Genomic DNA, 14,018 nt, shown 5'->3' with positions numbered 1-14,018 from the left:
TTTTTTTTTTTTTTTTGCACCTCCTTATGAAAGCCTCCGGGGAGGATTTTATTAGGATGTCACCGCAGCACACCTGTCCCCGAAAAGATGCCGCCAACTACACCAAACTGACTTGTCCGAATCAGAGTGCTGGAAATATGTGAACCCGTGAAAGTAACACGACACCCGAATGACACTGAAGTCTGTAAATTTAAGAGCAGAGACATTTATTTTTATTTATTTATTAGTTAGTACTGGAGTTAATGAATGAAAGCCCTTTTTGTGTCATTTAGGAGTTGTTATTTGTAAACCCTGCAGTCTGTTTACTGTTCTACACACAACATTTTTCTCCTTTTATTTCCTGCTCCATCTTGTGTCACTGTGTTATGATTGCTGTGCACCTATTGCTCCTTTTTGGTATTTACCTGCTTTTTTTTTTTACAGTATCTGATCTATTCAGTGCTTCACTGCGTTTTAATTTGCCTCTTTTTTTCTTCTTTCAATTATTTGTATTTCTACAACAATATGAACTCCTATCACCACCCTCCCCACCACCACCACCACCACCTGAATTTCCTCTCCGAAGCAACAGAGGCTTATCTAATCTCATCTGATCTTGTCTTCCGAGCAGCCTTTCACATCCCAGATAGTCGAAGTGGAGCTAATTCTAATTTACATAGAGATGAGTGGATTAGCCTATTCTTTGGCAAAGCATCCTGTTTTATGTGAACCGGGATTAAAGAAATGCACTAAGAAAAAAAAAACAATGTTTCCCCTCAAACCTTCGTTTAACTTAGGGGGGGTAGCTCCTTCAAATATGCGCCGACTTAAGTACAAGTACGGAACTATTCTTCACCGCTGCGGATGTGGAGCCGACATGCACTTGCCTTGGAAAGTGAGTGGCTGTGTGTACAGCAGGTGCCTGGAATCCAGAGTGTTTCAAGTAGTTGACCATGTGTTCCAGCAGAGGGTGCTTTTTGACCTGCAGAACCATCAGCAAACAAAGCTAATCAATAAGGCAAAAGGACACGAGTGAGTAAAGTCGTGATATTGACGTGTCTGAGGAAAGTTGGGAGCTCTGTACTGTAGACTCTGAAAAGCACAACAACCTCAAGGATGTGTTGACTTTGTTGAAATTAGCCGCTGCTCCACAGAGGAGAACCTGGACAGCCTTGGCTACCTGAATACTGAAAATCTGTTATATTAGTATCAGTTTTAAGCAGAGAAGTCGATGATAGAAACTGAGATTATGTCTATATTTGCCTTTGAATAATAAAAAAAAAAAGACAAAAAAAAAAATTTCCTATTCTTGTTTAGGCTGACTCCATGATCTTAATGTAACGTCAGCATGATGTGACGGCCTAATCAATAAACTCTCACACAGCTTTATGCAAAAATATTCAGATGTTGTGTCTTATTTAAGGTGTTTCCCCACCAAAGGGATTTAAGGATGGAGGGTAATGAGGCCCATTAGACCCACTATAGTGGCTCAGTTGTTTGCTTTCGCACTGCCAGAGGATCACCGTGATTGCGCAACACCCGGACGGCAGTCAGAGCGGCCACGTCAATCACGCACCTGACGTTCAGCAACAGCAGTAATGGGAGACGCCATATTTGGAGCTGTGTGTGTGTGTGTGTGGATGTTCTCTCAGGAGGAGAGCTAGGAGGCGAAAACCTGCGCAACAGGGCAGTGTACTTTGTGTCAACGGGGATGGTTAAGTTGCTTCTACTTCAGCGGTGCTCTAATATGGTTTTAATAGTGTGCAGACTGAAAGAGGGATCAGTTCGCTCAGCCAGTCAACATATGATCTCATATGGACCTATTGCCTCTCCTTACATCACCTATTGAGCTAAGAAAGTGCCTACTCTGAATCAGGAACTACAACGATCCAATAAGGGCTGTTATCAAGACTAAATATAGCCAGTGCGAAACCAAAATAGAAAGCGAATTAACTTAAACGTGTCGAAAGCGGTGGTTGGAGGATTATTTGGACCCAAATGCAGGCAGACACAGGGAGGAGCTCGAAATGAAAACTAATTTATTAAAAATAACAAGAACAAAAGGCTGTCGTGGCAGCAAAAACTAAAATAACAAAAAGTCACAGACTGCAGGCGACATGAGGAAATGAGAACCAGTGAGTAGTGAAGAAGATGAACAGGTTTTAAAGGCACAGGTTGATTGATAAGTGGACACAGGTGACTGATTACAAACTTGGGACAGGTTCAGATGGGCGTGGTAGGCTGACAGATACTGAGCTGAGGACAGGTGAAATATGACAGGGGATACAGGGAGCAGAACTGCGCAAGAGCTTATTAAACTAAACACAGGGTAAACAAGAAATACATCAGAATTACAGAAACAGAACAATGCAACTAATACAAAAGAGCCTCACAGATAACTCAAACAACTCAAATCCTAACAAAATGGTTGTTGATCCCCCTTTTTACAACATTTCCAATTATTTTATTGAAAGGTCACTGAAGTGTTCTGGTACAAATATCACAGGGATAAAGTGCCACATCACCCTACAAAACCATGTCCTCTTATTCAGAGCAGCCAGTTTTCAGGGGCTTTTGAGGTAAAAGGTACAGCTTAATGCAACCATATCAACATATATTATTCAGAAAATCCAAACATTTCATTAGCTAGAGTTTCCAGTGGGAGTTTTTCTGGTTCTGCAGTGGTCTGGACCTACCAGAACTGATCAATGGAAGAAAAGGTAATGAACTGACCACAGGGTTATGGCTGGCCAAGGCTGGTTGATAAATGTGGCGGACCAAGGCCCTCTGTGTGTTGAATAACACAATGGAAGACCAACTGTTGCTGAAATTAATAACAAGGTCAATGATATTTACTCCCATAAAACTGGATGACTGAGCAATGGAAGAAGGTGACCTGGTTTGATTTTCTTTCACATCACGTGGGATGGATGTGTGCGCCTCTTCGCAGACACAACATCAAAACGTACTCAAGGAAGAAAGAAAGTCTGCAGGGGCAGTTTGATGCTTGGAAACCTTGGGTTCTGCTGCTTGTTTTTGTGTTTTTACTTTGAAACCTACTGCCAGCTTCAATGTTGTTGCTTTCAAAGTATCATAGGAACAATTTTCCCTGATGGTGATGACCTTTTGAACAAGATAATGTGCCTAACTACATTGCAAAAATGGTTTTAAACGAGGAGAAGACCACAATTATAGGTTTAAAGTTCTGACTTGGCTTAAACCTGCTCTATATGAGCATCTGTAGGGTGGGAGGGAGGAAAAAGTCTGCCCCTTAGAGGCCTGTCCTCGCAACTTCCAGGACTTACAACAATCTGTTACTGATTACTTGGTGCCAGATTCCACAGCAGCTGCTAAAATAATAGATAATGGCCCTGTTTGAACCCTTTTCCTCCAAAGTTCTTGCTAAGATTAATAGCCGCAGCTATTGTTTATCAAGCTGTCTGAGCCAAATGAACGAAAGACAGCTGCTAATTGACATATTACTTTGAGAAAACTGTAGCCTAATTAGTCCAACACTTTACACGACCGCCGCAGACTTTGCACTCTTATCAACTGTTACCGTGATACACCATGTTGTGACTTTTTGTGTTGCTCTACATTTCATTTGAATAGCTGCCTTGTCTGGATGGCAAATACCACGCGCCCAGAGGGATATTCCTCTGGCATTTTCGCTCTTCGCGTCCTCATCCAGACTTATCATAAACAGCAGTTTGCGCACTGAGAGGATCGAGCTGCCTGTCTTCTGTCCTGTGGCTGAGCACACCTGTAACTGATGTGCAGTTGGGGATGCTGTAATGATTTCTCACTACATTACGCTTTATACTTGACATTTACAGCCATTTTTCATGCAGTACGCAAACACAGGCACACATCAAGTTCCATCACCATTTTATTTCTGCACTGAGCAGCTGAAACCATCTATATATTATTTATAATATTGGTTTAAAGCCCTCTTTTTAGTTTTTTTTTCCCTTTCCTTTTCCAGGCAACTTAATTTGACAAAATACAGAACTACTGAGACACAAATAGACCATGCATGCTGCACACAGATGAGGCATTTATCAGCAATAACGTTTGTGATAGAACAGCATCATTTCTGGGAGACTGCAAAAAAAAAAAAATTGCATTCTTTTTTTTTCTTTTCTTGTTCCTTTTCTGAGTGAAATCAAACATGCTTCAATTCCCTCCTTATCCACTTCATTATCAAACCACATTAAGAAGTTGAGCAAATGAATGTTGTGTAAGCATTGATCTCTGCTTTCTGCATCTGCTCTGAAGGCCGTCACACTTATTTTGAAAGGTTAATAAGTACAAACAAAGTTTATACTTGTTGTTGGACTTTTTTAAACTAAGGCAGATGAAATTAAATTGCGTAGTTCAGTGTTTGTATGAAGAATGCACTTGAGCTACATGACCCGTCTGATGGCATTCTTGCGTGGGGGTATTTTTTTCATCTGTGATGTCAGCTGTTTAGGAGATTTGAAGAGCCTGTACAAACAGCATCTCCATTGAGCATAATCTTAACCTTACGGGGGTAATAAATACAGGGTGACATTTTCTTGTTTTGACAGATTTGGCTCAAAGAATATCCAAATGTTCTGCTATTACAGACACTTAATCTGGCTACAAATGAAATACTTGTGCACTGGTCGTATGAGCAAATCTTGATGCCAACATGGTGGAAGTTCAAACACAAACAAACCTTCCTAACCAGTTTCAACTTATTCTTTCTCTTGCATCGTGGAAAAAGCAGATGGACACACAAGTATTATGCACTGTGAGTGGGTGAAGGTGTGTGTGTGTGTGGGTGTCTCACCCTCCCACAAACGGAGAACAATGTCAGGAAAACGCAGCATCTAAACTTTCAAACAGGATTTGAACAATTCTTCTGAAAGATAAAGATAGAAGAAACACTGTTTATGGTGCTGATGCTTTAGCCAAATGGAGGGAGTTAGGAACCTGATGAACCCACTGATTTTATTTATGATGTCCAAGTCAGCTAAATATTTAATTTTTTTGACTGTAAAGCCTATGTAGACACAGCCTCTTTTTGTTTTCTTGCAGCTTATCTTCTGCTTTGGGGTAGTTCTAGCACTTGTTTTCTTTCTTTATTGTTTTAGTATAAGGGAGATGCATCTCTGTACCTGACACCAGCACAAACGTGGCTCATCCTGTTCGCTAAAAATGTAAAAAGCCCATATTTTGCATTGTTCTGTTATGAAGTACACTCACCAAATTTGCATTAGGTGTGAAAGAGCCATAAGACGGTGTGTCCAGCGCTGTCAAAACCTCACAAGGTAGAGAAGCCTAAAGTCCTTTTTAAACATCGATTACACCTTATTGGTTAAACAAAAGTATGTTTTGTAGAAGCTAACGTAGTTTCCTTTTGGTACTTCACACATTCAGGGGTGGCTCAGTGTTGTCAGTATGCTTACATGTAACAATTTAGCATTGAAGAAACATCAACAGTGCTGTTTTTTTTAGCTTTCTTGATACATAAAAGGTGCTAAAAAAATTCATTAAAATGATGATTATGTGCTCACGCGCTGTCTTGGTTTGAAATAAGGCATAAGCACAACAAGCCAGCTTGAAAGAACATATAAGGACCAGGTAGAAGAGCGTAAACAATCATTTTCACAAGTTATAGTCATACTACCTGTAACCTAATTTAGCCATTACCTCTAGCTATATCAAAAGTTGATCCTTTTAAACTTTTTTATTACAAGCTAACCAGACTAAGCAAGCTATTACTCATTGGACAAAATGAAAAACATATGAACTGTTGAGATAAAGAGATAAAACTGTTGAAGAAATAGTTGTAAAGCTAAATTAATCATGAAGGTTGAGGTGACTTAAAGCATGGTGTCCAACGGGCACAAACGTGCCACAAACAGCAAAACACACCGTAAACACATGAATGATGCAAACTCCAAAACACACAAACACACAAAAAATGCTAATGCAACAGAAAAATGCTGCAGAAGAAAAATGCTGCAATCACAAATTGTTTCGCTAGACTGGACTAATAAGACACGCCCGCCTAATGAAACAATTCAACATTAATTTTTCATCACTTGGTCCAAAGACACAAAAACTATTGAGAAAAAACAACAATATTAAAGACTATATAAAGACTTAGATGGTTTTAAAATCAGATAAAATCAGGTGTGACTTATTAGTCCAGTCTAGTGAAACAATTCACCATTAACTCTTGGTCAGAAGTTCACGTCATGGAAATTACATGTCATTCAGTAATTTGTTGATGGTCCCTAAGTGAACCATCATGTTTAAGAGGAGGGAGCACAAGAAGGTGGACTGACCCAAATCTCACTTCCAGCACCAGGTCATCACCCTGTAGAAATTTAGTTTTACCTTGACACTGAAAGTTTGAAAGAAAAATAAATTGTAAAAAGGCCAATTTATAGTGATTTATGACAGCATTAAAAGCAGAAAACATCCAAGGGGGTGCATACTTTTGCAAGGCACTGTACATTTAACATTTTATTTTCAAATGTTTGCAAAATACAAACTGAGCCAAACTAACTAAAATCAAAGTCTCCACAGAATGAAAGCCTTATTACATCCATTTTGTTAGACTAGACATGCAGCTACAGTATGTAGGATTTGGTGGAATCAATTCTTTGTGAAAAGCATATAAACCCCTTATAATTACAGACAATGAATTATATTGGTTATGACTGTACTGAATGAAATCACTGACTGCCCGTCAGTGATGAGTTTGTAGCGTTTTCACAGCTTGTCTTTTTGAGTTTTCTGCTCCTTTCCTGGGGGTACGGCTCAGGGTCAGTGATGTCGGGGCATAAGCTCAACATGCCAGTGAAGACACAGTTGATATGTTGATCAATTATTTAATGAGTCAAAGTTTAATTTGCATAATTGGATCTTTTCCACCGTCAGTGGCCTTGAAGGTGAATTTAGTTTCAGCTGCTCTCTTCAGAGTTAATTAAGCCTCCTGCTGCCTGTTGATTTCTGCTCAGTGTTTTAGGCTGCCTGCAGATGAAACAAGAAAACTTCCCTGTTTTTTTTCACATCTGCTGAGGTCAATTGATTGTAGTGTGGGTGCCTGTTTAGTTTTTGCCTCAAGTGTAAAGAGAAACAATGAGGCGGAGAAATGCTCCTGTTGGTTTTACATTTATTTTTGCTATGATTTTCATGTTTCCAGGTGCTGTAGAATGCATGCATAAAATCAGTTTTGCGAAGCTTAGAGCTGGAAGCTTTTGTGGTGTTAAGAAAACTGCTGTGGGATGCAGGGATGAGTCTGGCTTTGTTTTTGCTCCGGGTTTTGATTCTCAGGCTTTGTTTGTGGTTAGATTGTTGTGTGTTAGATATAGCCTCAAAGCATCACACCTGCAAACTAAACTTTGAACTGTAAAATGGTAATCAACAATATTGTATTTCATGCAGGGTTTTTTTTTATTAGTTGAGCAATTGTTTCACTTTTGCAGTTTTTATTAAGCTGAAAATGTTCAAGTCTATGTAAGGCAGACATAAATATGCATTTGAAGTTTGTCGCATCACACAAAACTGTGGTATTAACCTCTCAGATTGAAGCAGATGAGGCCCCCTTCACACTGGATTAGAACCCTGATATGCTCTCTATGACCTACACGACATGGCTGCTATGCTCCTAGTACTTCACTAATGGGTTTTCCTATTTTTTTTTGCATCCCCAAAACATTTTCCTGCGCCCTCACTACTGTCTATACACCACCCTAAGACAAATGTTTCTGGATGACGTCAGGCTGCAGCTGCTGTATGTCTATCATGTCTGTGCTAGACTGTTTCCCTGACCTTGTCACAATCATGGTCATAGCCTAATCTTAAGGCCAATGTGGCCGATCCTGCCATTAATTCTCAGTGATCAAACTATGCCTGTGCATTCAGGCCCCACATCATGAATAAGCTGCCATTGCTGCCACCATGTTCCCTCAAGGTCCATCCAGCACACTGATATGATGCCATCATGATATTACACCATCATGATCTTGTTAAAGTATTTTTGTGCTTTCCTGCTCTGTCATGCATAATGGGGAGCCCACTGCATTCTTAATATATACACCGGAAGGCCTCACTATGATCCTGCAAAGATCATCCATGTTCTGATGGATTTCTTAATGGGGTTGATATCCAGATCACAGATACACAATGCACACTATAATGCCAAAAGTATTCACTCACCCATCCAAATAATTTAATTCAGGTGTTCCAATCACTTCCATGACCACAGGTGTATGAAATCAAGCTCCTAGGCATGCAGACTTCTTCTACAAACATTTGAACGGGGCACTTTCAGGAGCTTAGTGAATTTCAGTGTGGTACCGTGATAGAATGTCACCTGTGCAATATGTCCAATCATGAAACTTCCCCGCTACTAAATATTCCACAGTAAACTGTTAGGGGTATTATAACAAAGTGGAAGCAATTGGGAACAAAAGCAACTCAGCCACAAAGTGGCAGGCCACGTAAAATCAAAGAGCGGGCTCAGTCGATGCTGAGGCTCATAGAGCACAAAGATCACCAATGTTCTGCAGAGTCAGTAGCTGCAGATCTCCAAACTTCCTGTGGCCTTCAGCTCAAAAACAATGCATAGAGAGCTTCATGGGATGGGTTTCCATGACTGAGCAGCTGCATCCAAGTCTTGTAATTGAAAGCATTGGATGCTGTTGTGTAAAGCATGCCACCACTGGATTTTAGAGCAGTGGAGAGATGTTCTTTGGAGTGCCAAATCACTCTTCTCTGTCTGGCAATCCATTGGACAAGTCTTGGTTTGGTGGTTGCCAAGATAACGGTACTTGTCTGATTGCAGTGTACCAAGTGTAAACTTTAGTGGGGTTGTTTTTCAGAAGTTGAGCTCTGCTGCTTAGTTTCAGTGAAAGGAACTCCTAATGCTTCAAACATTTTGGACAATTTCATGCTCCCAGCTTTGTGGGAACAGTTTGGGGATGGCCCCTTCAAAGCAAGGTCCATATAGACATGGATGAGTGAGTTTGGTTTGGAAGAACTTGACTGGCCTTCACAGAGTTATGACCTGATCAAACAACTTTGGGATAAATTAGAGCAGAGACTGTGAGACAGGCCTTCTCATCCAATGTCGGTGTCTGACCTCACAAATGTGCTTGTAGAAGAATGGTCAAAAAGTCTCTTAAACACTCCTAAACCTGTGGAAAGTCTTCCTGGAAGAGCCAAAGCTGTTACAGCTGCAGATGGTTGGCCAACATCATATTAAAACCTATGTATTAAGAATAGGATGTCACTCAAGCTCATACGCGTGTGAAGGGAGACAAACAAATACTTTTGGCAATATAGTGTATATTAAATACATTGATTAACTTCAGTCAAAGACTAATTTAGCAGCTTGTTGAAATTTGTGTCTTATACTTTAATTGTGGGCATGATCTGGAGAAAAAAAACTATGACGTGAAGATACTAAAGAATACTAACTGGGGACAGAGATTGAGTCAGTCCGGCCAAGTTACTTGTTGCAGTAGAATAGTTGAAAAGGAGGCTGTTGGTGGCAATCTTTTCTATACACTTTCATCAGCTTGGCTTGATTCAAACTCTCATAACATTTACTTTCCAAAATCCACACTGTGTTCCTTAGTAAGTACATGCGCATAACTGTTCATTAAAAAACATGATAGAAGATCCTTAACTTGGTTCTTTAGTCCAGCAAGAACTTTCAATCTAAAGTTCCAGATTTGAATTATTTTATTTTATTATTTAAAAAAAAACAGTACAATTCATCTCGCAATTCCTCCCCATTTTACATAGCCTGAACCAGGTTGTGCAAAATCTGGTATCCTGGGAAAATACAGCTCCACAATGAAGGGCAAACTAGTTTCTGACTAATCCATTATGGTGGGCCCATTTCTAATATCACATATCACAGTGTTAGGGGCAGGCTCAGTTTTGTTTACTTTAAATAACTACTCCTGTGCCATGTTGTCTTTATTATATAAACCTGCCCTTTAATCCTGATCAGAAAGTCAATAGAACATTGTTCAGTGCTATAACTAAAAAATCACAAGCTAGGTCTCTGTCTAAGTACAGACTTCCATCCCAGTATTAACACTATCGATACCTTGTTGCTGTGGCCCGTTTGAGAGGTCAAGAACTGAACGTTCATATCAGAGCCTGCAGAGAGGTCTTATCTTGTCTTGTGATGCTCAGTTAATTGGATTCCTCCTCCATGTAATTGTCTCTGCTTTAATGAAAGGGCTTTAACAGCCTGGGAAAGGCAACCTTCAGAGAGACACTGCATCTGACTGGGGTATCGTTGCCATAAAGGTCCAGTCAGCAAGAAGTCAAACTTCTGATATTGCAAGCACACAGTGTTGGGTTTATCTTTCAAGATACCAGTGTTTACTTTACAAAGTATAACATCTAAACCATTGGAACATAAAAAAAAAAACCTGTCATGATTCACGAGAGTCCTAAGCAGAGTTTCAACAACCGTAGAAAAGCTTAAACTGAACACAAAGATGGCTCAATGATTTTTTTTTTGCATTAATCCACCCTGCTGACTGAATGCATATACACTTCTTTTTTAATTTCTGTCTTTTACCTGTACGTGACTTTTTTTTTTTCTTTGTAATTTGTATCTAAGCTACTAACTTGACTATGACTCTTTAGAAGAAGAGCAGCTGTTTCTCATTGGGACCTTCCTGGTTTAACAAAGAATGAATAATTATTTTTAATGCAATTTGGTAACTAACTAAGGCTCCATGCACACTGGATGATGATCCCTTTATGCTTTTGACCTACACATTGTACTAGAACATGACTGGATTGCGACAAATTTGGAAAACCTTTTTTCAGAGTGAAGGTAATTGTGACACTACTGCGCTCTTTTCCCTCTAATTTATATCTCCCCAAGACACGTCTTACAACCTCACCGTGCTCTATATGCCCACCCTGGTATGACTCTCTCTGACTGCATTAGGGTACAGCTCCATACTGGAAGATCACACCATGCTAGCATGAAGCTACTGCCACAGGTAGCAGGTCTGTGCTATGTTTTCATGAGCCTAGGCGTGAGGCCAGTGTGGCCAGTCCTGCTTCTAATTCTCAACGACCAAGATTTACTGCCCCCCATGATGAATACGATTCTGCCACTGCCGCCATTCTCTCCCATTCTCTTATGTCCATAATGTTTTGGTACCATGATGGTAAACTACCATGATCTTGTCGCAGAGGGTTTTTGCATGCTCAACACCCTCCATGGCCTGTTATGCTCTATCACACATAAATGGGAACCCACTACATTCTTGATATGCACCAAAAGACCCTGCAAAAACCATACAACTTACTAATTAACTTGTTTTTATGGCTACCACATTTGATTAACAATAAAAGAACCACCATTTAAAGTTAAACCTCTTCACATTGACTCAGTCAACAAACACATGAGTTATCGCTGCTTGTTGGCAGGAGACCGTAGCAGATCAGCAGCTCCTCGGTCTGCACTGGTGAACACTTTGACACTTTGCTGTCTTCCTTCCTGTTTGCTCTGCAGATGTGTGCGTTTGCGAGTCGGAGCTGGGGCCACCTGGCTGGAGGGAACCTCTGGACTGTCTCCGGGCCTCTGAGCTGTGCAACCAGAACAGCCAGTGCAGCTCACGCTACCGGATCATGCGCCAGTGCCTGTCTGGCGGGGACAAAGAGCGCAGCACTATGCTGGCCTCTAAGGAGTGCCAGGGGGCTCTGGAAGTGCTGCAGGACTCACCGCTGTACGACTGCCGCTGCAAGAGAGGCATGAAAAAGGAGCTGCAGTGCCTGCAGAACTACTGGAGCATCCACATGGGCCTGACTGAGGGTAAGCCTCCAACACAGTGAGGGCTTTGTCAAGCTAATTAGGCCTCCTGCTGCCTGTTGATTTGTTTCTTACAGTGTTTTGAGCTGCTAGTTGGCACATTGTCTCTGTGAGAGGTTCACATGTGCTGAGGTTAAAGATGCTCTGTATTGATTGTTGTGTGGGAGCCTGCTTTGTTTTGCCTGAAGTGCAAAGAGGGCCTTAGATTTATTTTTTTTACTTTTAAAGGCAAACTACAGTGATTTTCTTTCTCAGAATGAGTTTTAAGCACTGTGAAGTGAAGTTTGAAAAGAGTCCATAAGATTAGAGACTTGGACACTTTTACTCAAAGTATCTGTTAGCTAAAATTCTTTTTTTCTTTTGTCGTCTTTATTAGGATATTTAGGACTTACTCTTTGGATTTCAGCTTCAGCAAAGGTTAATTTGAATTAGTTGAATCTATAGTGAGTCGACTCTACCACAGAATGCCAAAATCTGACACCTGCTGAAACCAAAATTGGTCTAAAAAAACATTTGGCCCATGTGTTTTTCATACATCACCATTACTGTAACTGAGCTAAAGGCACAAATATATCTGTTGTCCAAGTTCAGATGACTAACACCAACATTTTATCTTAGTGCTGTTGTGATTTTTCAGAACACAGTGTTAATTACCCAAACAACGTGGCTACTGTAATAATCAGTGATAAACAACAATATTTTAGTTTGAAAGACTGGTAATTTGTAGTGGGAAATCAACCTTTTTACTCAGGTCAATGTTAACTCAGAGCCCAAACCAGATCAATTATGACCTAGCAATTTCAGTGTGCAAGAAAGAGTGTGTGTTTGTAGACCTAAAAGGGTTCCAGTAACATGTCTGCTGTCAGAATTGCAGCAGTTTGACAGATCAGCTGTTTGTCAAAACTTGCTCTCACAAAAAGAGGATTTAAGTCACCTGGCTCATGTTTGTGGTTGGTATACAACCCACTGCTGTTCCTGCGCTCTGGTTCTGTGTGAATCAGCACTAACAACACACACAGATGCACACACACACAGACTCACACACACACAGACTGTTGAATGGCCTAGTTTGGGTCCCAGCAGTGGCAGAGCTCATTAAGAGCCTCTCTCTTTGTTCTCTGTTCCACTGAGGATGTCTCTGTGGTGCCAACAATACTCTCCCTCTCAATCTTTCTCTCCTCACACACACACACACACACACACACACATATGGTATGGCCCCAACAAACTTGACCTGCATTTACACCGGGCAAAGCTGCAACACATGGAAACAAAAGTCTCGCAGGTGTGAAACATAACAAGGAGCACGATGCGTTCAAGAGTTACTGGGGTTTTGTGAGTTTCTGTGTTGTGGTGTGTTTGTGTTACAGCACTTTAATTAGTCCTGTGATGTTTGGTCTTTTACGACTTTCATGAAACAACATGGTGTCTTTTTGTGTCTCAGGATTGAAGTATATTTGTAGATTTTTATTTTTTTTTACATTTGTCACTGAATTCCATGTAGGCATCGCTCAACACTTGGCAGCCATGTTGGAAAACACCTCTGGACAGTTATTTCTGATTGAATAGATAAACAGACAAGCTTTCATTTCAAATGACAATGGAACTTAAAAACCTGTGGGATCTGAAGCCAAATCTTATGAAACCGCCTGAAAAGTTTAACTTTGTCCCGAATTGCTTAAAATGTCTTCCCAGCTCTAACTTGTTTTGTTTTTGTGGGGCACATTGCTTCTGTATGTTTCTGTGTTACAGCTCTGTGTGAGCCTCAGCACTGTTTTAATTAAAGTTCTGAAACTTTAATGTGTTAAAACACTGAGATGTTTTTACATTACGGGATGCTGTTAGGATCTCCTGATGTAGCTCACTCATTTTATTTAAATTGCTTACAGATGCAAATGTTGCTTATTCTTTTTTTTTCAAACAGCAAAAATATCTGAAAAAGCTTTTTAGTATGTAGATTAACTTTAGTTTGCTGTATTTTTTAAAAACATGAAAATATACCTAAAATCACAGAAATAAACTAAACTTACATTCCTTTTGTAAAATGACATTAAAAAACAGGAATTATAAATAAATATAAAATTCACAGTTTTTAAAATCAAATATTTTTGACATAAAAAAACCAGTTCAGATATGTTTGCAAATGTATCATAATTCCAGTTCAATCCTTTTTTATACAGTTATAAAGGTTAATAAAGCTGAAAAT

The 14,018-nt window shown here is 40.0% G+C and overlaps 1 protein-coding gene across 1 annotated transcript in view; it reads left to right on the top strand.

Annotated features, from left to right (window-relative positions):
• The first annotated feature begins 11,533 nt into the window (after positions 1-11,533).
• Positions 11,534-14,018, top strand: part of gfra2b (GDNF family receptor alpha 2b) — a 123,981-nt gene continuing 121,496 nt past the window's right edge. The window contains exon 1 of the mRNA XM_017427406.2: positions 11,534-11,815. Within this exon, the coding sequence (XP_017282895.2) occupies positions 11,632-11,815 (184 nt within the window). The 5' untranslated portion in view covers positions 11,534-11,631. The remainder of the gene's footprint in view (positions 11,816-14,018) is intronic.

The sequence above is a fragment of the Kryptolebias marmoratus genome, linkage group LG14 (genome assembly GCF_001649575.2).
Source record: "Kryptolebias marmoratus isolate JLee-2015 linkage group LG14, ASM164957v2, whole genome shotgun sequence".
In the NCBI taxonomy this organism is placed as follows: Eukaryota; Metazoa; Chordata; class Actinopteri; order Cyprinodontiformes; family Rivulidae; genus Kryptolebias; species Kryptolebias marmoratus.
This window is presented reverse-complemented; position numbering and strand designations above follow the sequence as displayed.